Raw genomic sequence first — 26,864 nt, forward strand, 5'->3', positions numbered from 1 at the left:
GGGTTAGGATTTGTGGATATTTCGATTTAGAGGTCAGGGGTGGAGGAGGGTACGGCAATTGCGGCGGGAATAAGGTTTTTTGAAGGTTTTGGGGATTTGGGGGCATATTGCGTGGTAATGAATATATTTTTAGTCCTCTATGCATCCAATTGAAAGGACAAGGATTGTCTGCCCTCCTTGTTCCCGTGCCCTCCCATGCCCTCCTGTTTGTGTGGTCACGGTTAAACCACGTCAACATTTTATATTACTATTCATTTTTGTCTTATTATCTCTATAAAAAAAACAATATAAAATATTGACGTGGCTTAACCGTGACCACACAAAACAGGAGGGCACGGGAACAAGGAGGGCAGACAATCCTTGTCCCAATTGAAAAGCCAAAACTGTTAAAGTGCAGAACCAAAAAAGAGAGATATATATATATATATATATATATATATATATATATATATATGTCGTTTAAATTCTCCTTGGCGAGAATCGAATCTAAAATATCTCACTTACAGGTGAAGAGGAATACCTCTAATCATAGTACTAAGTGACAATATAGGTTGTGTCTTAAGAAAACAAAATACTAGTTTAGGAAGATATTGCCTTACGTGACTTTGTACTTTAACTTGTTCTATTGAAGACATATGTTGAACACAGTGTGAGGTTTAACCTACTTCCCCACACTCTTAGTATAGATAATATTATTTGTTAAAAAATAAATAAATTAATTAATGATCATATGTCAACAAATGAGATAGGTCACAAACGGACCAAATGCAATTTTGAGTGCTGAAAATTTGAAGTCGAGATATGTGAGGTTTGGAAGCGTGTTATTCGTGACACACTAACGGGTAATAAGAAGTTGGATAAAAATTGAAAACTTGTTTCGAATCCAATCCTTCGAAAATCAGCCCACAATTGCTAGCATAGTAGAAAAACGAAAGCATTTTTGCTCACTATTATAACTATGGGGTATATTTACTATATATCTAATTATTTGCTATTTATCGTTTCATCTAATGTTAACTTTCACATAAATGTGTTTTTTTTTTCAATTTAAAAAATAACTAAAATTAATTGAAAAGACAGTAACAAATTATTAAGTATACAATGAGGATACACCAAAATTAAGGGGTGGTGAGCAAAATTGCTCGCTATAAAAAATAAAATTTTAACAAAATATTTCTAGTATTACTTATTTTAACGAAAAATCACATTTTAACACAAAAAAATCAATTCTATGAGTGTGCACTTTACACACCTATATTTTGTGCTTATTAAAACTCAAAGTTTCTTTAGTTTTCTTAGAAAAACGCTAGTACATGAAAAGTCCCAATTCCCAGACGATCTGATCTTATTGCCCCGCAAATTTCAAATCGCGAAAGCAATTCGATCCTTCGCCCCCGCCGGAAAGCAGAAGCAAAATGCACGGACGACCTCGCAAGCCCGCGAAGCCGGAAGACGAATCGGCTTCTGCCGCCAGAGCCGAAGCGCTCCGAGCTCTCCAGTCGCAATTCTTCTCCAACCACCACAACAAGGTTTACACCGACGAAGCCCTACAGTTGAGCGGCAGACTCATCGAGCAAAACCCCGAGTTTTACACTGCTTGGAACTACAGAAAACTCGTCGTCCAGCAAAACCTCGATCGGTGCTCCGAGTCCGATCCCGACGCGCTCAAGTCCATCATTGACCAAGAACTCAGACTCGTATGCACGCATTTACTTATTCGATTGTGGAATGTCGAAATCGTGTTTTGTTTTGTTGAGATGAAGTTCGAATTCATTAAGTTGTTGAATTGATTGGGGTTTGCTGTGTGTGTAGGTAGAAATTGCTCTGAGACAAAATTTTAAGTCCTACGGAGCTTGGCATCATCGAAAATGGGTGCTAAGCAAGGGGCATTCGGTTTTGGACCGCGAAATGAAGCTTCTCAAACAGTTCCAGCACCTGGATCCCCGGAATTTTCATGCTTGGAACTACCGCAGGTACAAGTTAGTTACAACTCCTGTTTGAGGAATGAGGGGTCTGCTATTTCATATCTGCGTTGGATGATATTTTTTTTTTTTATGTTGCTACATTTGCAGATTTGTAGCTGCATTGTTGAACCGATCGGACGAGGAAGAGTTGGAGTATACTAGGGAAATGGTAGAAAACAATTTCAGCAATTACTCGGCCTGGCATAATCGTAGGTACGGTACAATGGGGTTTGGTTTTAGTTTTGAGCACTCTGATACTCTTTTGTCAACTAAAAGTTTAGATTGGATTGAAAACATTGTGAAACATGTGGTTTATTTTCCATTTGCAATTTTTGATATTATGAATGCTACTTGTTTTATTTAATTAGTGCATTTTAAACATGTCATGCATGCTGTATTGCGACAAGCAATCATACAGATGATACATGAGCAAGTCTTAAGCCCCGTTGTAGAAAGAATAAATGGTGTAATTGGTTACCAATCACTGCAAGACAAAATATAGCAGAAAAAAAAGAAAAAGGAAATGTGGATTGAATATTGAAACAAATAATCTAAATATGGGAAGTATCTCTGTGTTACAGCTAACCCCTTTTCAGATTCACTTAGCGCATGTTTACTTAACAGATATTGGAGCAGGAAGGAATGGGAGAACTTAGAAATAGGGGAAGTAAGGAAAGTGATTCAGATCACCTAGTCCTTCCTAGTTGATCCATTTTTTAGGTATTTGATTATGGATTGCAGAGAAGACTCGCAGTTAGTAACTGCAGGAAACTAAAGTAAAGATCCCCTTAGTTGAAGAGAAATATAGTCATTTGGTTACATTTCTCAATAATCTTTAGATTAATGTTTTGTTTCTCTCTCCTTGGTTATTTCCAAGAATGTGGAGAGAATGTATAAAGAAAATTTTACATATCTTTGTCACTAATTGCTTTTTTTCTTCTATATGTATATAAAAACGACTTTCTTTCCTCTGCTTATTTACAAGCCAAATGAATGCAGTAGTCTCTTCAAATGTTGAACTGAATATGCTGCCTGTTATATTCTGTCTCCAGGCTAAGTCAAATTGAAAAGATAATTGTGTAATTGCATCAAATAATTATATCTTCTTAAGGATTCTTTCCACTCTTCCCGAGTTGCACTATATCTACTCATTGGTTATATTACAAAAAAATTCCAACATTGCGAAAAGCTAAATTTTTTATTTTATGTTTTATCTCACGAAACATGTCTATTAACTGATTGAATATATTGGGAAAATTGCAGTGTACTCCTGTCTAATTTGATGAAGAAAAAGGCTGAAGGGTTTTTCCCAAAAGCGAAGGTTCTGAACAATGAGTATGAACATGTACACGATGCTATTTTTACGGATCCAGATGATCAAAGTGGTTGGTTTTATTATACTTGGCTTCTTGATCAAACGGTGAAGACAGATGCTCCTCTTCTTGTTTCTTCTTGGCCGGCCCATGGATCTTCCGTAATTTTGTCGAGAAATAGGCACTCAAGTGACTGTTCTTCATCTCCATTTGATAGTTTCCGTTCTGATTCCGGAACAGTGCCACTGCTTATTTATTTCAATCAAGCAGTTGAAGGTGTAAATTCATCCAGTATAACCATTGAATCTTCATTTTGCACAAAAGATCTTATTTGGAAACCAGTCTTACAAAATAACTCCCAGCTCTCTCAAGTTTGGGTTACACATATTAAATTTCCAAATGCAAAGTCTCATTCTTCAGAAGCGTATCAGCTGAAAGTTAGTGTTGGGCCGACTCAGGGTATCATTTCTGCAAGTGGCTTTGATTATAGTCATCCTACACAGTTTGCATTCAAAGTGTGTGTACGCCCTATTGAAACTGAACCAGCTGAAAAGCAGGGCGAGGACATAATTTTATGGACAGATGAAAATTTTCATGCGTTCCAAACACAATATCAGGAGCTACATGAAGTAGTTCCTGTTGATCAACAAAGTGTTAATGATGTACATGAGCCAACGGCTTCAAATTGGCGTGCAGAGACTATTGCTAAGGAAATAGCTCTCTTCCGAGAATTGGTGTCAGAGATAAATTGGTAGGCTTCTTATACTTTATGGGAACCTTTAAGGCTTGAAATTTCTAATTTCTTTTAATAATCCTCTTTTGATATTCCTTTTGCAGTAAAATTGGAAAGCTTACACTAGCAAGGCTATTAACAGCTCATGATGTTATCTTGTCTCCATGTACAAGCAAAATGTTCCACTCTGACGAAGTTCTTCAACTATATATCGACTTAATAAAGTTGGACCCATCACATTCTCAGTATTACAAAGATGAGCACAGCTTAGTATTCCTGCAGAAGGTAATTATCTCTTCTCCACCTCTTGTAGCAATTCATGATCCTTTATTCTATCAGTATGCCATTGCATGTGCATCTGGATTTGTATTCTTCTTCTGTGACTATCAGTGGCTGAAGGTCCTTACCTTTTTATGGATTACACCGACTCATAGATTCTAATTAAATAATCTAATTTCTTCAGCAAAAAAAGTTTATGTATATGGTAATGCCGCACATGTTTTGTCATTGCTTTTGACTGAGTATGACCAAATTGGGTACTATGGGATCCTGGCTGATAGAATGGATTACACTTATGCTCGATTGTTTAATTTATGACTGTTATATAAGTGGTCCCTTGCTGAGACTGGTCCAATATAATGTAGGTATTTGTTTATAGAAGCCTCATTTGAATTTTGGTAGGCAACTACTTTTGTGTTCTGGTGTTCATCAAATGAGAACTTCTTAGAACTTTCATTTACTTTAGGCTTCCCATTTTGAAGTTTTGCAGTTTGTTACATGTTTATAACTATTGCAGATAACTTCCAATAGGGAGTCTCTGCTCAGGCATTGCTTTAGCCATAAAAACTTGGCTTCTTCGAGCATTGGTAATCATATATGCCTACGACTAAACAACTTATCATTATCGCGGATGGGGTCTGTTGAGAAATTACTGTGGGTCCGAATGCTGGACCTCAGCCATAATGAACTTCATTCAATTGAAGGTATGCTTCTTTTGCTCACGTTGTGCATCTTTTATGCCTCTGTGGTGTCCACATATTTTTATTCAATTATTTTCCTCAGATTTATTTAAAAGTTGTATAGTTGGAGTTGCATATGTGGTTGACTCAATATGAGGACTTTGAACAGTCCTATTCATATATAAAGGGGTTGTCTTATGGTTTTCACCTCATCCGAAGGCACCTAAGCCCTAAGTCTCTAATTTAATGAGGCTTTGACTGTACATTATGCATCATTGTACTCAATAAACTTTGTGGTTGATTGTTTCTCGTTAAAGAGGAAAATGTCTTACACTTGGGCCTTTGGACAGGATTGGAGGCCATGCAGCTTCTATCTCGCTTAAATCTGAGTAACAACAAGCTCGGCAGTTTTACTGCTCTGGGTCCTTTGAAACAGTTGAAGTTACTGCAAGTGTTGGATATCTCATACAATGAGATAGGTGCACACTCTATCGACACAACACGGTATCAATGTTCTACTCCTCTTTCTCATACAGAAGAAGCTAGTTGGAACAGTGAAGAAATTGGGACTGGGGGTGCCGGTGTGAAAGGTTATTGGGAAGCTTTTCTGATATTTAAAAGCATGAGCTTGACGCAGTTAGTCACTCTAGGAAATGCAATTTCTGGCGAAAACTTCAAGTCATTTGTGGTCATGTTTGTTCCTACACTCGAGTGGCTGGATGGCGATAAGTTGCATTGACCTTTAATTCTGTTTATTTTTACAGTGAGCAAAGGAGAACTACTTTGTTCGATACACTGGTCCTCAATACATGATACATTGTCCAATTTTAACCCAGATTATTAACTCGTCGGTAGAGAATAGACTGCAGAATCTAAAAGTTTGAATGCAAGTTTTACATTGTCGTATGTTCTGGTGAAAATGGGTGTGTTTTGATGAATATGCATTCTTTTGCCAAGTTTTGACTGAAATTATTATCTTATCACAAAGGGAGGTCCGTTGCCGGACATGGAAGAAACCGATCGAATAAATGCTTCCCAGGATAGCATTGAAGTAGAAAACGGCGGTGGCTGCAGTGGCGACAAACATCGGAACTGTAGAGACCTTGAAAGGAAGAAATGGCGGAATTTAACTGGCAGGGCGACCAAGCCATCTTGTATTCTTCTCGCTGCAGTGTCGGATTGCAGAATAATATCACAACACTAAACAAATGTTTTCACTAAAACGCAACCTTTTCATTTTAAAAGGTTAACATGTTTTGTTTTATTTTATTTAAAAAAAAAGGGGAGAAAAGATATTTTATTTCAACGTTAAGAAAAGATGTACTGTTAAACTAAAAATTAGCCGACACATGAGGTAGACAACGATTGCGAAGATGATTTAGAACTCACCAAAACATTGTGCAAGACTGACGCTGTTATGTTGTTCCTCAAAATGAATCGGAATCCCATGAAAGCAGGAGCTGAAAACAACACCTGCAAAAATACCTAATAAGGCATAAAGATAAAGGGAAATGTTATTGACACTCCAAAAATTTCATTCTACATTCCTTACAAGTGTATTTTTCTTTCTAAATATAGAACGTTTGGAGTGTAGAATGAGAATTTTGGAGTGCCAATAACAATTTCCAAGATAAATAGCCTTGTTCTTTTTGTTCGACTTGAAGCCATTCTCTCGCTCTCTAGATCCCTGTGGCTGCTAATTAGCTCAGAGGCACTCACTCTCCTCTCTCTCTCTCTCTCTCTCTCTCTCTCTCTCTCTCTAGATTTCTGTGGCTGCATTTGAATTAGCTCAGAGGCACTCCTTTTGTGTAACAAGAGACTTGACGCCCAAGTCATGTATTTTCACTAGTTTGGCCTGCTGTCGAATTTCAAGCGTTTTTTTTATGACCCAAGTTATTACTGAGGTTTTATGTTTTATTACTGTGAGGAATTTGTTAATATACCAGCTAGCATTTAAAAGTGTAGAGGCTGTATAAAAGAAGCGCAGCTCCCTCAAATGTATCAGATCAAAATTTACAAAAAGAAATTAAACACAAAAATATTTGGAGTTGTGCTCCTTCTTCTCTCCTTCCCTCTTCTTCCATAGCTTTCTTGTGCTACTTGCAGGTTGATTAAGGGAATTGAGAATTGGATCATATCAATGGTATCATCCTTCTCGAATCCTGGTTTCCCTCCTGTGCACACCCACCCGACCCGTCTTCCTACCATGGATGCACACCTCTCCGCTGCAATCGACTCATTTGAAGCTTCGATGCGTGTTGCGATCCGTGATGCGATCCGCGAAGCTATGGATTCTGCACTCACAGCCATTCACAAGGTTGTGAATCCTGTACTCGTCGAAATCCGCAGTGACCTTGCTCAGTTACATCGTGACTTGGCTCTCGGCGTTGCGGGAGATTCTGATCCAGCCTCGACGTGTTCTGAGGAAGCTGCATCGATCGAGGTTGGTCACCAAAAACCTCACAACGGAGACAGCAACCCACTCCGAATTCTGTCGACAATCCACGACCATTCCATTCCACCATTGCTCTCATCTTCACCGATGTTGCGAGCAGTAGCAAATTCAACCGTCAAGCCACACTCGAACAAGTCTGCTGCATCTATAGTCTTGCTTCCGGAATCGAAGACGATGATCTCTGCTCCGCAGCTACTCCATAAGCACTTGTTCTCCGATAGTACAAAAACTGGACTTGAGGTAGTTCTTAATTTAAGTATCATTTCAGCAACTCCGGAGGCTAAGGTCCCTTCTCTTATGACTGATAACTATGGTGCATACCTGAAAGATAAATTTGGATGGGTTAATTGGTATCTTGTGGGTAAGTCTGTGAAGAAGGATATGTGTGCATTGACCCTGTTTGATGAAATGTCTAACAGACAGGGTGACGAAAATATGGGAACACTCTTCAATTTCATTTACTATCTCATACATCACCTGCAAAGGCTTATTCCTTGTCATATCACCTCCAATCTTAATAGTGCTTGTGCAAACCAGTTGACTATATATGAGCCATCCCTCTACGTCTATGTTGCATCTCAATCATTGTGGAGCAATCTGGATGCCTTGGTATATTTGAAGCTCTTGATATATGGTTATTTAGCTCTTTACTTGTTAAGGTCCTGCATCAATAACAGTATTATGAATACTCTTAGCGGAACAGTAATTGAATATAGTTGTGAATCATGTCCAAGGGTTCAGGTCATCCCTGACCAGTGGGTTGCATCTGTGTAAATTCGCTAGCATGTTTCTCACAGATGTCGGTTTTCCTATTTGGAGCAGCTGATCTTGAAACATAGTTTTGCTGCTAGTGCCATATGGATTAAACAAATGGTTAAAGAAATTTCTTATGAAGAAAAAGCTAATGTATCCCACGTTGATATCAAGATTATTGAAAGCAAAGGCTTAGATGAAAAATCTTCCCCTGTAGACATTGTGATGTTTCGGTTAGCTAAAAGCACGGTTGGCATAAATCAAACTACACACTCTGTTGGTTTGGATGATATTGAGTTAGATGCCCAGGGTGATTTGAGTGGGCATCCTAGCAGCAAAGTACCCATAGAAGAAAACCTTGTTAAAGTACCTATTAACTTGGTTTATGATGCTGGTTTATTTTACTTAGGAAACACCTATTATATGAACTCCACCATACATTTTCTGCATTCTGTTCCAGAGTTGAAATCAGCTTTGATCAAGTATTCTCATTCTGAAAGAAATGATGGGGGGGGATCAGACTTCTCATAGGCTGACTATTACAGCTTGTGCTTTAATTAGTGAATTGGATAAAGGTATCAAGGCTATGGCACCTGTGCAATTTTGGATGGTATTGCTCAACAAGTACCCTCATTTTGGTCAGCAATATAACAATATCTTCATGCAACAGGATGTGAAAGAATGTTGGTCACAACTTTTATACACCCTTTCTCATTCTCTACGATCGTCAGGTTCTAGTGAAAGTCTAAACTTTGTTAAAGCCCTTTTCGGCATTGAACCTGTTAGCATGGTGTACTGCATAGAAAGTGGGGAAAAACGCTCAGAGTCAGTTCAATCTTTTGAGGGCCACATATCACATGAAGTGAAACATTTACAATGTTTGTATTCTTGTGAATTTTTGCTTGAGTCAATTATGGCTTGCACTTTAACGAAGCTTGTTTTGAGATTGGAGGAGATTTAGCCTTCAAAGGTTGAAGTGAACAAGGTTGAACTTATAGGAATAGATTGGACCTTCAAATTTGATAAGAAAATCATGCCAAAAAAGGGTAGTGGTCATGTTGTGCTGATTGTTCAGAGACATCACTTTGCTTCCTATTTGGAAAGGGAATGGCAGTGCTCAACCTATGATATTCAAGTAGCAAATGTGTTGATTGGAGCTTATGATAAAATATGGACCATGACTACAAACCAGATGGTAGTGGCAAAACTTGTAGCTTGGAGTCCTAGGCCTATTATACTACTGAAGTTTAGGGTGGATGGAATTATATACAATCCACATGATGGTGAAATTCTTAACTGGCCAACTAGTCAAATGGATGCTAATCTTCAAATGATCGCAAAGGTAGCTACTTTCTACAATAATCCTAGCATTGAACAAGCAGAAAAGAAGTATGTTGCCCATGGAATGCCTACTGAGGCAGCTCCAAAGTTTTTAGTTGAGAAGATGGTCGTCCTTTCTGAAGAGTCCAAGGGTGTGGAATCATCAAATGGAAGGGATTTTTTTGGTTGTTGCCATAAGTGGAGTGAATTTGAACGCCGAATTGCAACCCTTGAGTTTGATCGCGATAAGAAATCCATGGGTGTAATTGTCAACTCTGTTTTAGGGGAGGAGTCATTGCTAGTGAAGGGTGTTGTAGAGAATTTGCTTGAGAAAAGCACTAAGGTTCAGTTGCTTGATGGCACTGTTGTACCACTGGATGATAGCTCAAGGAACTATATCGTGCAAGCCCTTCATGAGATGTCAACTAGTGCTTTGAAACCACTAAATGATTCACCTGTTTTGAAACTTGCTGATACTGGGATTGCAATGGGCATATCCAGAATTGAGAACATGACCATCACAAGGGAACGTGCTGCTGCTTTCAAACAAGTTCCCACATCCAAATTTTTTAGCCTTGTGGACAAGGCTAATTTTCAAGGGGGAAGTATTGTTATACCCAAGTTATTATTGAGGTTTTATGCTTTATTACTGTGAGGAATTTGTTAATATGCCAGCTGACATTTAAAAGTATAGAGGCTGTATAAAAGGAGCGCAACTCCCTCAAATGTATCAGATCAGAATTTACAAAAAGAAATTAAACACAAAAATAATTGGAGCTCTGCTCCTTCTCTCCTTCCCTCTTCTTCCGTAGCTTTCTTGTGCTACTTGCAAGTTGATTAAGGGAATTGAGAATTGGATCGTATCATTTTTATTTGTTTATTTGAATTTGGAGGTAATTATATTTCTTCTCTGTCATGCATGGCGCCCAAGTTCTCCAAACCCTCTAAATATGGGTTGTTTGTAATAGTTTAGCATAATTTAGGTAACTTTGATTTTTAATTTATTTAGATTAATTTGGTTGTAATTTAGGTAACTTAATTTGGGGGATTGTTAAATTTTTGTTAATTAATTCGAACCATCTCTGCAATTAACTCATTTATTATAGGAATGCAGTTTTTGAAGTAGTTAGGGTTGAATACCTACTATAATGGCAAGTGGCTTTTTACCACAGTGATGGAAAAGAATTGAGCTTTGCATGACAGCGTGGGTTCGAGTCCTGTCGGTGACTAATCTAACATCTAATCTAACAAAATGTATCGTTTGACAAAAAAAAAAAAAAAGAATACCTACTATAATGGGCCAATAATACCCATATATAGAATATAATATACCATATACACTTTTAGTAATTAAGTAATCATATTTCTAGAGTCACATTTTTTAGAAAGTTGTAGAGAAAATTGCCCCACAACATTTTTTGAGCTTGATTGAGTTCGCTACAAGAACTTGAAATGCATAAATGTTTGACTACCAGAATGATCCTTCCCCGAATAAGAAACCCTTGACAACGCTTTCAGTTTTTAAAATGGGCATGGATCCCCCATCAAGAGTATTTTGCACACAACTGGGTTGCATCGCATTCTAAAGGAGGATGTGTCCGGGACCTCCCACAATTTTTTTTTTTTTAGGAGTTGCAGTATGTACCCTTACCACTAAACTAGTTGCTGTGGTTTCAATTTGTCATTTACTTTAGTTCTTTATTTACTTTTCAGGCGTTAGAGCATTATATAGAGATATATTGTAATTGTATATTGATATTAGACATTAAAATTTTAGTAATCGATATTAATCGATTTATAAACTATAAAGATAGGTTCACCAATTACAAATTTAACTAAAGGTCCTTAACATAGGTTCGTTAACATTATTAACCACATCAAATGAGTTTGAAAATCATCACAAATATATATAGAAATGATAGGTTGATTAACATTGTAAACCACATGGATAGGTCTGATAAATCATCAAGTTTGTTGCTACAACTCGAGTCCCTGGATGGCGATAAGTTGCATTGACCTGTGATTCTGTATATTTTTACAGTTTCGATGAGGATCTTAGGGATCCTCACATCCTATCTGTACATCGTGCGGCCTGCTTTTGTTAGGTACTGTTTGTATTTAATTTTAAATAATAAAAAATTTAAAAAGGTTTCTAACCACACGATGTACACTGAACGGAAGTTTTACCCCATATTATTAACTCGTCCGTAGAAAATAGACTGCAGAATAAAAAAAGTTTGAAAGTTTTCCGTTGTCGTATTTTCTGGTGAAAGTGGGTGTTTTGATAAATATGTACTGTATGGAGTGACATTTACTTTCCAGTCACGGTAGTTTACATGCCAAAACAACAGAGGGGAAAACAACAACGCATTGTTTTGCCAAGTTTTGAATTAAATTATTATCTTATTACATAGAGAGGTCCATCGTCGGACATGGAAGAAACCGATCGAGTAAATGCTACCCAGAATAGCATTGAAGTAGAAAACGGCGGTGGCTGCAGCGCGGACAAATGACGGAACTGTAGAGACCTTGAAAGGAAGAAATGGAGGAATTTAACTGGCAGGGCGATCAAGCCATCTTGTATTCTTCTTGCTACGGTGTCTTGTATTTGGACTGCACAGTCAGATTGCGGAATAATATTAGAACACTAAATAAACGTTGAGAAGAGATGTATCACTAGACCAAGAATTTGTTGCGATAAATAACTTAGAACTCACCAAAACCTTGTGTAAGATGGGCACTGTTAAGTTGTTCCTCAAAATTCATTGGAAAGCAGGAGCTGAAAACAACACCTGCAAACATCCCTAATAAGGCACAAAGATAAACAGCCTTGTTCTTTTTCTTTGACTCTGATGCCATTCTCTCTCTCTCTCGGCTGCTTCTAAATGAGCTCAGTGGCTCTCTCTCTCTCTCTCTCTCTCTCTAGATTTCTGTGGCTGCATTTAAATTAGTTCAGAGGCACTACTTTTGTGTAACAAGAGACTTGACGCCCAAGTCATGAATTTCACTAGTTTGGCCTGGTGTCGAATTTCAAGTGTTTTATTTCTTTTCTGTTTGGGATTTAATATCTTTGATAATTTTGGTAGCTAAGATTTTATTTATTTATTTAAATTTGGACGGTTCGCAATTATATTTCTTCTGTGTCAGGTATGCTTGGCGCCCAAGTTTTCTAAACCCTCTAAATATGGATTCTTTGTTATTTAGGATCAGTTAGGTAACTTAGATTTTTAATTTATTTAAATTTGGTTGTAGTTACAGTTCTTTTCTATCAAGTATGGTTGGTGCCCGAGTTCTCTAAACCCACTAACTTTGGGTTCTTTGATAATAGTTTCATTTATTTGGTTTCTATTTTTAATACATTTATTGTATCAGGTTCCTTTAATATAAACCTACCTCCAGTTTTTTATTGTTGCACCGAAGAAGATTGTCAAATTTGTAGGGGTACGCAAATCGATAAACGTTAATGTGAGATCAGAGTTAATTAATTCAGAATTATCTCCGTTATTAACTCATGTATTGTATGGATGTAAATTTTCCATTGTAGTTAGTGTAGGATTCCCATTATAATTGTGTAGATTGGAGGTGTCAAACACGCTGTTGACTTATGTTATCCAAGTAATCACGGCCGAGGAAGGAACTTGTCTCAGCCTTTGGGTTTTAGAGCCTAAGGGCAAGGCTACTAGTCACTGCGAAGTTCAGCATCGTCAGCACCTAGTTCGATTGTTTCAATTATATTTGTGAAAATATAAGTGCACCGAATTGGGATGAAATTATATGAACACAAATACTTAGAAGAGATAAGTGTCTTGATTGTAATTGTGGTTCGGCACTCAGAATGCCGAACTCTGAAATTAATGCACTTGAGAATATCCATTCATAAAAAAGGCTCGGTTTTCAATGTGTCGAACACTGTAATCTGGTAACACCCAAACTTGCCAAGAGGCTAAGAGATGACGTCTTCCAACAATGACTCAAGGACTCCTTGTTAACAGAGACTTGGATAAATAACCAACTGAATTCGAAGTAGTGTTGTTACTCCAAATTGAAGGTGCTCATCAGTCGCTTGATTCTACGACTCCAGTATTGTTAATTGATGAGTCGATTTTATACTATATATTATTCCCTAGTCTTAGTATATTTTGGTTATTATTTTGGTGAGATTTTGATGCTTTGCTATGTGTTTTTAATGTAGGACATGTGAACTTGTTTGGAGCATAAAGTAATCAAACGGTGGAATTTTTGAGTGAATCCAATTGGATTAGGTTCGTGAATCTGTCAAGAAGGTTGTATCAAAATTTCATAATTTTATCCCGAAGTATCTGATCGTGGTGAATTAATTTATACCTAGCGTGCAGTGCTGACAGATTGGGCTGCATAGCTTATTTGTGATTTTTGGGCTGGAAGATGATGGATTCTGGATTTGGGCTCTTCTTGGAACTTGAAGAGGAGGTCCTAATCTTTAATTTGAGTCATTTTAGACCTGTTTTGGAGCCCCGAAGGTCCAGAAACGCAGCTATTTCTTTGCTGGGCAGATTTCCTAGTCATAATGGGAATGTAATTCCTAGTTATCATTTTATTATTTTATTTCCTAGTTTTTAGAAAAACATTTTCTATGAGGGTTTTAATTTGGAGTAGTATAAATAAGGTTTTTAGCCATTAGGGTTCTCTACGCAACATTGATAGAATTTAGCAAGCTTTGGAGAATTTCAAACTTTTTACCTACAAGGTGTTTTCATTCTTTTTCTAGTTAATGATATTTTCTTCGATTTTTATTATGAGTATGCGTAATTAAATCCTTTTGCTAGGGTTAGGCCATGAACCTTAGTATGAATATGTAATTTTATTAATTTTCGTATGAAAGGATGCATGCTTACTTTGAATTATTAATCACTGCGATTAAAACTATCTATATATTTTAATGATTGATCACCATTAGGATATTTAAACAAGAATTTTAATGCAATTTCTGTTGGAACATCACCCTGAAATTGAGGAGGGCTTAGTAATTGTAAGTTCACTTAAGACGAATATCACGCTCTTAAGGGTTGCATGGTTTTTCAAAGGGTTTTCACAAAGCTTAATGAGTCTTGCATGTTTATATTTGATCTGAACATTACATATGGGTTGCATGTTAAATATACATTTTTGTTTGAACATCACAAGGAAAATATGCATTAGGAAAACCTAACCTTCAAAGCATGTATGTGGAAATCCACAAGTAATTAGTAGAATTGCATAGGATTGTAACGGTGACGGTTAAACCCTAGATTTATCTAAATTGTTAATTTTAAAAACGTTTTCTTCTTTGCTACCATTATTTCCAAATTTCCAATTTCTTTTATTGTTTATCTACTCTTTTCAAATTCATAAATCTCAAATTCTTTATAAATTCTGTTTTAATAATTAATTAAGAGTTAAGTTAACTACAAATTAGACAAACAATCTTTTTTTTTTTGTCTAAATTTGAATATTATTAAATACGAATCGAAATGTTTACGTCAGATGCTAGAGTGTTAAACAACCACTCTGGTTCAAAACCATCCCAATAATGACTATCCCCCTCCCCCACACGCGTGACATAAGAAGCCACAAGATGCGCAACCTCATTATAGGCACAAGGAGCATATAAGAACTTAATAACGTCAAATTGTTGCTTAAGAAGACTAATATCCCATTAGATATCATCTAGAACTGCCTCCGGTTGTAAACGGCCATGAATCATGTCGACAAAAACCTGAGAGTCATTCTCCAACTGTACAGACTCAAAACCTCTCTCCACACAAGCCAACAAAGCCATTCGCATTGCTTCTGCTTCTACCATAATACTCGAGACACAAAGAATTTTTCCAACACCTCTAGCACCTTTGAAGTGCCCACAAAATCCATCGCCACCCACCCAACACCACCTATACCAGTTTGACTGCACCATGCTCCATCACAATTAATTTTAAAAGTTCCAAAAGGTGGCTTGATCCACCCTCGAAGATCCACTCTACTCACTTGCCGCCCACGGGTAAAAGGTGCACCTATGCTTCTTCACAAACTTTCAACTCCTCCCATTGTTGTTTAAGTAATTGTATCGCAACAAGGGGCTCTAACGCAACCTTCTCAAACACCAAACTATTCCGACATTTCCATATCCCCCATAAACCACCAACCACCTATCGCATAAGGTCACAAGCCTCCCCTTCCTTACCATATTTTGCACATAACCACTTCCAACATTCCAAAAAATCCACACCTACCACCATGGTCACATCTAATTGAAGTGGGAACCAAACCAAAAAACACGAGAAAATGGGCAACAAAAAAAGATATGTACCTGTGTTTCCACCTCACCTTCACAAAAAGGGCAACTAGTCTCCAAACGTATCCCCCGCCGCTACAAGTTTGGATGCACTGCCAAAATGTTCCTGCACCTTTTCCAAACAAAATGACATAATTTGGGTGGAACCTTCAATCTCCAAATATCCCTCCACACCAAATCCCATTATCCGCCATACTAGACTGACCCACACATTTCCGTCCGAGCTTCCCATTTCTACTCATTTCTTGCGCCACCATATACCCAGACTTCACCGAATAAACTCCATTTTGTGTATAATGCCACATCATACTATCCAAGCATCCAAATTGACTAAGTGGGATACTTAAAATAGTATGAGCTTCCTCTTCATTAAAACACAACTCAATGACCTCACGCTTCCAATTACCCCCCAGATCCACCAAGTCGGCAACCAATGTAAACATCTCATGATGATGTGAATTAGATTGAAACGTCCTTGGTATAGGTAGCCATGGGTCCGTTGCAATTTGAATACACCTCCCATCCCTTACTCGTCACCGTACACCAGCCTTTAGGATTTTCCTTCCCTGTAAAATCCCCTTCTTCTAACCCCAAGATGTGCTTCTACCACCGGTGCATCCATGAATGATAAAGAAGGATAATATTTAGCTTGCAGTACTCTAGCCAAAAGTGAGTCCGAATTACATATGAGCCGCCACCCCACCTTAGCCAACATAGCTAAGTTAAAATCAATAATCTCCTTGAACCCAAGACCTCCATAATCCTTTTTTTTGCAACTTTGTTCCAAGCCATCCAATGAATTTCCCTTTTTGTCTTCTGATCCCTCCACCAAAATCTTGCAATAACTTGTTCAATTTCCTTTGCCAATTGGATGGACAATTGAAAACATGACATAGTATATATAGGTAAAGTAGCCGCAACACTCTTAATCAACACCTCATTCCCGGCTACTGACAAAAATTGTTCCGCCCACCCATTAATTCTCTCATCCAATCTATTCCGTACTTCTTCGAACACTCTCCTCTTCGATGCTCCAAAATCTGCTTGAATGCCCAAATACTTCCCAAAACCTTCCTGGTGTTTAATGCCCAAAATCTGTGACAAGTGAGCTTTCAATCCCTGCAAACACCCCACACTAAAATGTATCGAACTTTTATCCAAATTAATGAATTGTCCAAACCCCTCAGTATACTATTGGAGCAAACCTTTAACATTTAGAGAGTCAATCTCCGTAGCTTGACAAAAAAACATTGAGTCATCCGGAAAAAAAAAACATATGATAGAGGGTCGACACAAGCACTTACCGACATGCCACAGATACATCCCATTCTTGCTTCATTATGGATTAACGATGAGAACCCTTCTGCACAAATAAGGAAAAGAAAAGGCGATAATGGATCTCCTTGCCGAATTCCCCTTCGAGGCATGATATAGCCCATTGTCTCACCATTAATACACTATAAGAAACTGTTTGCACACACTCCATCACCCATTGGCAAAAGATATCATTGAAACCCAACTTATGCAACATTGCATTCAAAAAATGACCATTCAACCCGATCATAAGCTTTTGCCATGTCTAATTTCATTGTCATATAATCAATACCCTCCTCATTCCCATGTTTCATAGAATGTAGAAGTTCATGCACCACTAGAATATTATTAGAAATTTGCCTTCCCACCACAAATGTTGATTGATTATGACTAATGACTTTAGGAAGAATTTTCTTCAATCTATCATTAGAACTTTGGAAATAATTTTGTACACCACATTGCAAAGCAAAATCGAATGAAATTGGGACATTTTCGTGGGATTATCCACTTTAGGGATAAGCACAATATTAGTATGATTCAACTTATTCAACATTCCTCCAGAAACAAAGAAAGATTTTATCATACCAATAACCACACCCCCAACCGTCTCCTAATGATGATGGTAAAAGCCTGCATTAAAACCGTCTAAACCCGGTGATTTCGTTGGGTGCATATGATAAATAGCAGTTTCAATCTCCACATTAGTCACTGGGGCAATCAATATAACATTATCCATCTCACCCACCCTAGTCGGCACACATTGCAAAATCTCTAAGAAATCAGTAGGCTTATCAGTGGTAAATAGAGATGTAAAATAATCAATGGCAATGCCATAAATTCGATTCCCATCAATACGCCATGTCCCATCCTCCACCTCTAGTCCCTGAATCATATTCCTCTTATGGCGTTTCAAAGTTTGCGCATGAAAGAAACGAGTATTTTTATCACCTTCTTGTAACCACTGTACTCGAGACTTCGTATGCCAATAGATTTCTTCCCTTCAAACTGCCCGTGTAAGCTTTTCTTCCAAACCTCGAATCCGGTGACCATCAACACTGGTTGCTAATATGCATCACAGATTACTTCCTTCAAACGACAAATCTCCCTTTGTTTATTACGCCCCTCATTTTTCCGCCATGTCACCAACCCATGCTTGACCTTGCAAAGATTATGCATGAGATGTTATGCATGAGTTCCACCGTATGCACCACCCCAGCAATCATGCACTACCTCATCACATTTTGGATCCTAATTGTACCGAGGATTGTACATGCACCGTTTCTTACGCTTAGGTTGATTCACTTCCGTTGATAGCACTAACATAGCATGATCTGAGCCCTCCAACACCACGTGTTTCACTACTGCTTGTTGATAACTTTGAACCCAATTATGCGTGGCCAACACACGATCTAGTATTTCCTGGATAAACCCCTCATCCCGTCTATTCCTCCATATATAAGGGTATCCTTCAAATCCCAAGTCTAACAAACTTGCTTGAGCCACAAAAGTTTGAAAAGCTCTCATGCTCGCAGCGGTTCTTCCATTCAATGACCTAGCATGAGCGATTATACTACAATTACCTTGTATTCTTATAAGTATTTTCAGTGATTTTAACCCTATTTGCGCAGGTGCTAAAAATCCCATCATTAATCCAAACTGAAAAATGTCACCGGTTCTCAACGCATTATTGTTAATCTAAACTGAAAGTGTGTTGATGAAGTTAGGAAGGTTGGTGTTTTCTCAAAGGTTTGATGAAAGGGTTTCATGTAAAGCGAGATTGCAGGGCATTTTTGTGTGTTGAATTAAAGGTCTTTTGAATGTTGCAGAACTTCTTCTATTTATAAGAGTGATTTTTCGTGCTAATCACTTCATATCGAAGTAGAGTCTTACTTGGATTATACCTCTTCGGCATTCCTTGATCCAATATCAAACCATCATGATCTCTGCATGGAACTCAGTCACTTCTACTGGACTTGGGACTCTGAATCCAGTCCCTTTTTTATATTCAAATCACTCATGATCATGATGAACCATGAACCTTGATTCTTGGAATATCACAAATCCTACCAATGTTCATCTTGATCCTTAAAACAAAATCAGTCATATTAGGACTTAGCCTAATCATTCCAACCTGATTCCTTAAGAGGCCTTCACCTATTAGGATTCAGCCATCCTACGTTGGGCTGGACCTAACGTTTCAAAAACACGACATGGGCCGAAGATCTCTGTTATGTGTCAAGCCCACAGTTATAGTTGGCCCACACCTAATATTTTGGGTCCAAACAATTGTACATTGATATTTGACATTAAAATTTTAGTCGTTGATATCATAGATTTATAAACTACATGGATAGGTGATAAGAGCATATTTATGCAACTTAGTTAGCTTGTTTCTTGGCATTTACTTAGTTTAATTCTAGTTATTTTAGTACTTTAAGCTATTTTTGTATGTTTGTAGGTTCAAATAACAAAGTTAGCAACAAAGTGCTATTAGAAGCATTTTGGAGCATTTTTGGGCCAAGATTGGATAGTGCAAGCATGGAGACATGAGGGTGGACGTTTTTGAAGATTTGAAGGCTAGAAATCAGCATGTATGTGTGCAAGTGTGTTAACCTACAACTACCAAACATCCATCCACTACACCCATTACATCCATTCATTACCAAACATTCACCCACTACACCCATTACATCCATTCATTACCACAACATACACCACTACCACCTTAATTAGATGGTGATCCTCTCCCTAGCCTATAAATACATCCACCCTTCACCATAACAAGGGAGAAAAAATCCATCCAAAACACACACACATCATCTACACAATTCTCCACTCTTTGCCGCATTCAATACAACCATCAATCCAAACACATCCATTCCTCCATACAAACAAACCTTCAAACACTTACCAACACCTTGTGCCGTAGCAAAGGAAGGGAAGGAAAGTGCTTGGACGTGCTTGCTGTCCAACTTGGATCGTTGGAGCGTTTAGGTGTTTTCTTTCTTTTATTTCTAATGTTTAAATTCATTTCCTTTCATTTTGTTGTAAATATGAGTGGCTAAACCCTCTTGGCTAGGGGTGATTTCAAAGCCATGATTATGTGTGCAATATAATTTGATAAATTCCAGTTATGAACTCTTGAATCGTGAATGCAATTGGCTTAACTATTTGATTGATAACTTATTTGTATTTGTTAATTAAGGGCCGACACTTAATTGACATGCATAAATCCGTTGCTAGAATATAAGGAAGTTTCACATAATCGTTACAAACTTATATTCACATGTAGTGAAGGTCGCTTATAAACGATCGCGTTAAGTTCAATTCCTAGCATGAGTGACATGATGTCATAGTTGCAAGTGCTTTATCAATGCTTATGATTTTCATTAAACGTAATGATCTTTGATTGTATCTCTATTATGATGTCATGTAGGGAACTTTAGAAGAATGTTTTGGGTTGTCGAATGATGTCATCCAATCCAATAAAAACAAGGAAAATCTAAGAGTTAATTAGTGATATCACGGTCAATTTGGAGCATTGTCGTTCATAATTCAATGAAGTAGTAACTGGAAATCGAGTTGTTTGCATTCATATCATGTGTGGAGAAAAAGCCTCTAGCTATCCCATCCATCATCTTATTTCTCAAATTTGTTTTACAATCTGTCTAGTTTTTCATACTTGTTTGTTTGTTTCAACTTCGTCCAAAACTCAATCCCCCTTTACTTGAGTGTGTCTAATTAGTTAGAATCTGTTTGAATTTGTGTTTTTAAATGTTTTGATTCAAGTAAAAGTCAATTTTCGTCCAAAGTCATTCCTAGTGTCTAGTTTAAGTTTATTTAGTTGTTTTAAGCTGTTTTGAGTATTTTAAGTTTGCTTTGAGTCTTGTGAGTCTTGTTATGTGTTTTTAAATTTAGTTTTATGTTTTTGAGTCAGTTTAGAGGTTATTAGCAAGCCCTCCTAATCCCCGGTCTAGAACGATCCCTACTTATACTTGTACTACAATTGTCAAAAAATGGTTAAATTTGTGTGTTAAGATAATTTTTGCATCAAGTTTTTTGCGCCGTTGCCGGGGATTAGCAACTTTGCTAATCCCTTGTTATTTCTTTTTGTTTATTTTCGTGTCTTTTGTTTTTAGTTACTAACTTTGTTTATGTTTGTGTTTTTTTTTTGTTTTACTTTTGATATTTGATTTAGTTTTGATTCCTTGATTTCAGGTACTAGAGAAATAAGACATGGATTTTGCTACCATTCAAGCTCAATTGGCGGAACTTACTTCTCAATTGTCACAATATGCCGAAAGGACCCCAATGCAAAGTGTCCCTACATGTGGTGTGTCCTATGGGCAAGGATATCCAACTCAGCAATATTCTCAATACCAATCATGGGACAACATGTTTTCCACTGCTTACAATTCGGATTGGAGAGATTATTCAGATTACATAGAACCTCAACAATTCCAACAAGATGGATATTGGCAGCAAGAAGAGGAGTTCCATTCAAGACCTATGCAGCCATCACAACCTCATATACAATATGCTCAATCAAACTCAGGTTCGTCAATAGATTATGATCGAATTTTTGATGAAATAAATTCTTTGGTGCAGGGCTCACAAAATCAAACCAATGAGGCTCAACAAGATGGATATTGGCAGCAATCTGAGGAGTTTTATTTAACACCTATGCAGCCACCACAGCTTCCCCTATAACAATTCCAATCAAATTCAAGTATGTCCACGGATAGTGATCAAAATTTTCAATTACTAACCTCTTTAGTGCAAGGGCAGCAAAATTAAAATGAAACAATGCTCAATCAAGCTAAGGAGATGAGCGAATTGAAAAATCAACTTGGAGAGATTATGGAGTTCACGGCACAAATTCAAGAGCAAAGTGAACTCTCCAACTCAACTATTGAAAATTTGAAGGAAGATTTTGAAATCCATGATGCTATCACTTTGGGAAGTGCTATGGAGGTTGGAGGTGAGCCCAAGACATCCAAATCAAGCCAAAACATGGATGAACAACTGCTACTTGAAGAAGAGGAGAATAACAAGGCCACGGCAAGGGAAGAACCTGTTGGAAGTATGCCCACAAAGCCACTTATTTGATGTAATAGCTTTTTGGAATACTTAATGTATTAAACTTTTATATGTTTAATTAAGGGCAAATCTTATTGTTAATCACTATTTATTGTATCATGTGTTTAAGCAATAAGAGAATCCAAGAAATGTATTTGTTCTAAGAGATAAGTGATCTAAGTGAGTTAGATTATCGAGACCTTTCTCTTATGTTCATTCCTAAAACGTTCCTAGCCATAGGATTGCCAATTGGGCATTGACAATCCGCTAAGGTTAGTATGTGTTGTGTTGACTCAAGCGTGAGTATGACTAGTCTCAAGTCATTTGGTGTTGGACACTAAGACAAACACATAGGTGCTCGAAAGAGTAATCGAGTACACTGAACTACGATCAAAAGAGAGTTCAAACATACATGTCATGTATGAACTCTAAAGTTACAATATGCAAAGTAGTCCTTTGACCTGAGGCATCATAGATGTCTAATGGTTAGGTCCTTGATCTTTGATCATGTCAAACGGCATTCCATCGGAGTGTCCACGGCATTTTTGGGGTCAAGCTATCTAGTCATGTAGGCATATGAATGCACAACAAGGGATCTCTAACCTTCCATGGTGGAGGGAGAATACTTTAAGATATGATTCTAAAGTCTTTGGCCAAAGCAAATGAATATGACTTAGGAAGTTTGTTCCAAATCATATTCAAGGGAATCATATAGGAAAGTATCACATTGGATAGTAGACATGAAACAAACTATCACTTAAACAATGTGATTAAGAGTATTGTATTAGAGAAGGACCGTATTGCATTGTAGTTGTAACTGGATAGGTTCTCCAACCAATTCTACTTAGCTTGGGTAACCATGATATGCTGCTAGGTGTCACTCATGGTTTGTGGAAGCCCTGAAGATTAGCAAACACTAATCTTAAGGGAAAATTGAAATGTGGTTTCAATTCACAATCGATCGTTAAGAGTAACATCGCCCACTGCCTCGCTAATTGGAACCTAATGGATCGCACACCACATAAGGATGTTAGTGAAGAAATTATATGAAATGGATAAGCAATTAAATGGTTTAATTGAAGAATGGTCAAGATTAATTAATTAGTTAATTAATTATACGAAAGGTTCGTATTGGGCTTATATGTTGGTTTTGGGTTTCGGGGCCCAAAAGTGTTTTGGTCCACAAGGCCCATTATGTTTAAGTTGTATGACAACTAAAACAAAATGGGCAAATTAGCCCAATAACAAGGAGAGGCCGGCCATTAGGGTGAATGGGCAAGCTTGCTTAATTACAAGTTTGCCACTCACCAAAGAAAATGTTATAAAAGCAACTTTATAGCAATTTTCTCATTAGGGTTTTTCTAATAGAAATTGGGTGAAACATTTTTCTCTCTTTTTCTACATAGAGGCCGGCCACTTAGAGGATTTTTACTAGCATCTAAAATCTCTCTAAGTCATCCATATCATCTTCACAATATACAACCTTGGTGAAGAGACTTAGAGACATCAAGCTTTTGATGTTTTTGGAGAACAAATCCTTATTTCCTCAAATCATCAAAGGAGCACTAAAGGGAGGAAAACACAAGGAGGATTCAAGGAGCTTGGAGGTGACTTGAAGGCCCTCCACTTGGGTGAATCCCTTGTGTAATCAAGGATGAGCTTCAAGGGTAAAGAATCACTAAATCTTTACTTCTCTTTAATGTAGTTAAAGAGTTTATTTTGGTTCACCATATACTAGGCTTTGAAAGTCATGGGTTTTATGAATTGTTTTTGGATGCATGTCTACTTTAAAGTGTTAATAGCTTGCATATGTATTCAAATGTTCATACTTGTTCTTAGTTAGGACAAATTTTTTCCTTCAAGTGGTATCAGAGCCTAGGCCTAGTGTGTGGTGAATCCTTTTGGGTTTTGTGATGTTCATATTTTGTGATTTAAATGTTGTAAATGTTACAAGCTTTGTTCTTGCTTTTGAATATATAAATTTTGCTAGAAAATTTAGCATCTCAAATGTTGTAGATGTATTTCATATAAGCATGAATATTGGAACTAAAATTTGGTGCCATGAGTTTTGGGAAATTCGGCCAAATCCTTAGGGTGACTTTTTGGGTTCATGTTTGTCTTGTTAAAATGGTTTTAAGGTGACTTTTGGAACCCCTAAGTACCCTAGGATATTAGCCCTCTTTTGAGAGGTGAAAAATTGAGTTTTGGTGAATGAAAACATCCATGGAGCTATTATGAGTTTTCATGGTGTTCTTCAAATGTTCTTGAAGTTCTTGCCAAGAACAAAAAGGTTTGAAGTTTTGATTCAAAAGTTTTATGTTTTTCATAAAGTTTTGGTTTAATTTTGATGGGTGATGGATATTGGTGAGAAGTGATTAAAAGGATTTAATGTTTGTCAAAACTCATAAATGTTTTACAAAACTTTTTCTTACAAACCATCAATTTCACCTCACCCACCAAAATCAACTTGCATATTGCACATGCATGCACTAAAACCCTTTCACACTTGTTCACACACCTTTTTGGCCGGCCACCCCTTCAAGTGGGGTACTTTTGGGGCCTTTTGTGCAATTACATAAAGTTGTGAAAATTTTGTGTTTTTGCATTTTGGCCCAAAAGTTTACGTTTTTACGTTTAGGCTTAAAAACTCTAAAGGACAAATTGTTTTGATCCTTTAATGATGTTTTTACATTAATGAAATTTTGGGTTCTAGTTGAAATTACATGAAGTTGTGGACTTTTGTGTTTTTTCAAAGTGACCCCAAAAGTTTTTGTATTTGCATTATGGCCCAATTGTTGTGGTCATAGTTTCTTTTTGGCCCAAATAAAATGAGAACAAAATTGTTTTGTCTCTTTAATGAGAATTGGATTTTCATTTCATTTAGTTCCATTTAAATCAATTCTATGGATCCAAAAACCAATTGTTTAAAGTTGTTTTCTTAGTTAATGTGATTGATTAAGAAAAGGGTGATTATGAACCAAAGGCCACGATAATTGAGCTATGTGATTGGCCGCTTTACATTATGAATGTTTGGGTTTGGTAGTGTAGATTTGAATGTAATTTGATTAATTCAATTTGTTGTAAATGGACATAAGTCCATCATTTGATTTATGTTGTAAAAGGGCATAAGCCCTTATTATTATTTCATGTATTCCTTTTTGTTTATGTGTATGCAAAATGGAATAGTTGGGTCCAACGCCCAATAGGAAATAACGGTTTAATTAGATTAAACGCGTAACTAAAATCAACAACTATCTACCTTAAACCCAAGGTCCAACACAAGGCTCGTGTTGGATCAAATCAAACGGTTCATAATCATCCTAAAACCTAGTATGACTATATAGTCCATATGAGGATGCAATGCATTCGTTAGTAGTTCCATATAGTCTCGCTTGTTTCAACGAAACAGTGGGAGTATTATATGCTACTAAATCATATTGACTTGGACCAATAGTTGTGATAGGCCCAAGTTCTTTTAATGTGATTAAAATGTTTTGATGTAGCCCAAAACTACTCCCTCAAATCAAATATTATGTTGATAAGCGAGAGATGTTTTGAACATCTCTTCGTAGGCCTTCCACCGTGGTGGGTTCCAAGCGTTTGCGACTCATGCACCGACTTCACCCTATCATGGGGAAGTACAAAGCATGTGCTTACATCCAGGAGGAATCCATATACATATGATGAGGTGAGTGTAGGCAACGAGGATAGCCGACATCGTATCATCGTGAGGCTATTCTTGAACCCCTATACAAACTAAGCATGGTGGGAATAACTTAACTAAGTGCAATGAAGCCGACATCGTATCATCGTGAGGCAACATTCTCTAGAGGCCAAACGGATGGGTAATTACAAAAGTTGTAAATGAATAATGCGTTATTCTCTCATCATTATTTTTGCTAGCCAACATCGTATCATCGTGAGGTGGGCTTGGTAATGGTGAGTCTCCCATAACCCGCTAAGAGTTCAATATAACTCTCGAATTCTATTGAGGGATGTGGAATTTGCCAAAAATAGTGGGTGGTACTATTTGATTCAAAGACCCAATCAAATAGTTTTAAACAAACAATCTAATACGATTTCTGTTATGTTATGTAGTGAACGACATGCCTAAAATTATACCCACCATTATACTTGACAAAAGGGGCCTTAAGGGCCAACGTTTCCTTGCTTGGTATCGCCACATTGAGAATGTCTCAAAGGTGAAAGACATATTGTATGTGCTTAAGCAATCCCCTCCTCATGTACCTCCTACGAAATTAGCTTCAAAGGAGGAGTGTCAAAATTATGTTAGACACTATGAGGATGACTTACAAGCCAAATGCTTAATCCTCACTTCACTTAGTAAGGAGCTTATGAAGCTACATAAGCACATGGACACTTCTTGTGCCATGGTTGAAAGTTTGCATAAGATGCATGACATTGAGACTAGTAATGTACGATTCTCAAATGTTTGTAGTCTAATGAATGCCAAAATGGCAATGGGGACATCGGTCCATAAACATGGACAAAAGATGGAAAGGATATTTAAAGATCTTAAAAGTTTAGGAACTTCCATCAATGGGAAAATGGCCCAAGACTTTTTCCTTGCATCTCTCTCGGATGATTTCACTAAGTTTATTGTAAACTATAAAGTGAATAGATTCAATCATTCTTTGAAAGAGATG

The 26,864-nt window shown here is 37.3% G+C and overlaps 3 protein-coding genes across 3 annotated transcripts in view; 2 read left to right on the forward strand and 1 right to left on the reverse strand.

Annotated features, from left to right (window-relative positions):
- Positions 1–26,864, forward strand: part of LOC126632007 (BEACH domain-containing protein B-like) — a 120,834-nt gene that overhangs the window by 12,951 nt on the left and 81,019 nt on the right. The gene's annotated exons all lie outside the window — the stretch shown is intronic.
- Positions 1,276–5,875, forward strand: LOC126632010 (geranylgeranyl transferase type-2 subunit alpha 1-like). Its single transcript, XM_050302229.1, has 7 exons — positions 1,276–1,697; positions 1,813–1,973; positions 2,073–2,177; positions 3,228–4,028; positions 4,115–4,295; positions 4,807–4,993; positions 5,320–5,875. The coding sequence occupies exons 1-7, from the start codon at positions 1,416–1,418 to the stop codon at positions 5,706–5,708; spliced, it is 2,106 nt and encodes a 701-aa protein (XP_050158186.1). The 5' UTR covers positions 1,276–1,415; the 3' UTR covers positions 5,709–5,875.
- On the reverse strand, positions 11,841–12,415 carry LOC126632020 (uncharacterized). Its single transcript, XM_050302238.1, has 2 exons — positions 12,215–12,415; positions 11,841–12,110 (listed from the first exon to the last, which is right to left on the reverse strand). The coding sequence occupies exons 1-2, from the start codon at positions 12,354–12,356 to the stop codon at positions 11,896–11,898; spliced, it is 357 nt and encodes a 118-aa protein (XP_050158195.1). The 5' UTR covers positions 12,357–12,415; the 3' UTR covers positions 11,841–11,895.

The sequence above is a fragment of the Malus sylvestris genome, chromosome 8, assembly GCF_916048215.2.
Source record: "Malus sylvestris chromosome 8, drMalSylv7.2, whole genome shotgun sequence".
In the NCBI taxonomy this organism is placed as follows: Eukaryota; Viridiplantae; Streptophyta; class Magnoliopsida; order Rosales; family Rosaceae; genus Malus; species Malus sylvestris.

Coding starts and splice junctions, on each gene's coding strand:
- LOC126632010 (XM_050302229.1), top strand. CDS start 1,416: ATGCACGGACGACCTCGCAAGCCCGCGAAGCCGGAAGACGAATCGGCT. Junction 4,029..4,114: donor TTGGTGTCAGAGATAAATTG/GTAGGCTTCTTA, acceptor TTCCTTTTGCAG/TAAAATTGGAAAGCTTACAC. Junction 4,296..4,806: donor GCTTAGTATTCCTGCAGAAG/GTAATTATCTCT, acceptor TAACTATTGCAG/ATAACTTCCAATAGGGAGTC.
- LOC126632020 (XM_050302238.1), bottom strand. CDS start 12,356: ATGGCATCAGAGTCAAAGAAAAAGAACAAGGCTGTTTATCTTTGTGCC. Junction 12,111..12,214: donor CCATCTTACACAAGGTTTTG/GTGAGTTCTAAG, acceptor CTGACTGTGCAG/TCCAAATACAAGACACCGTA.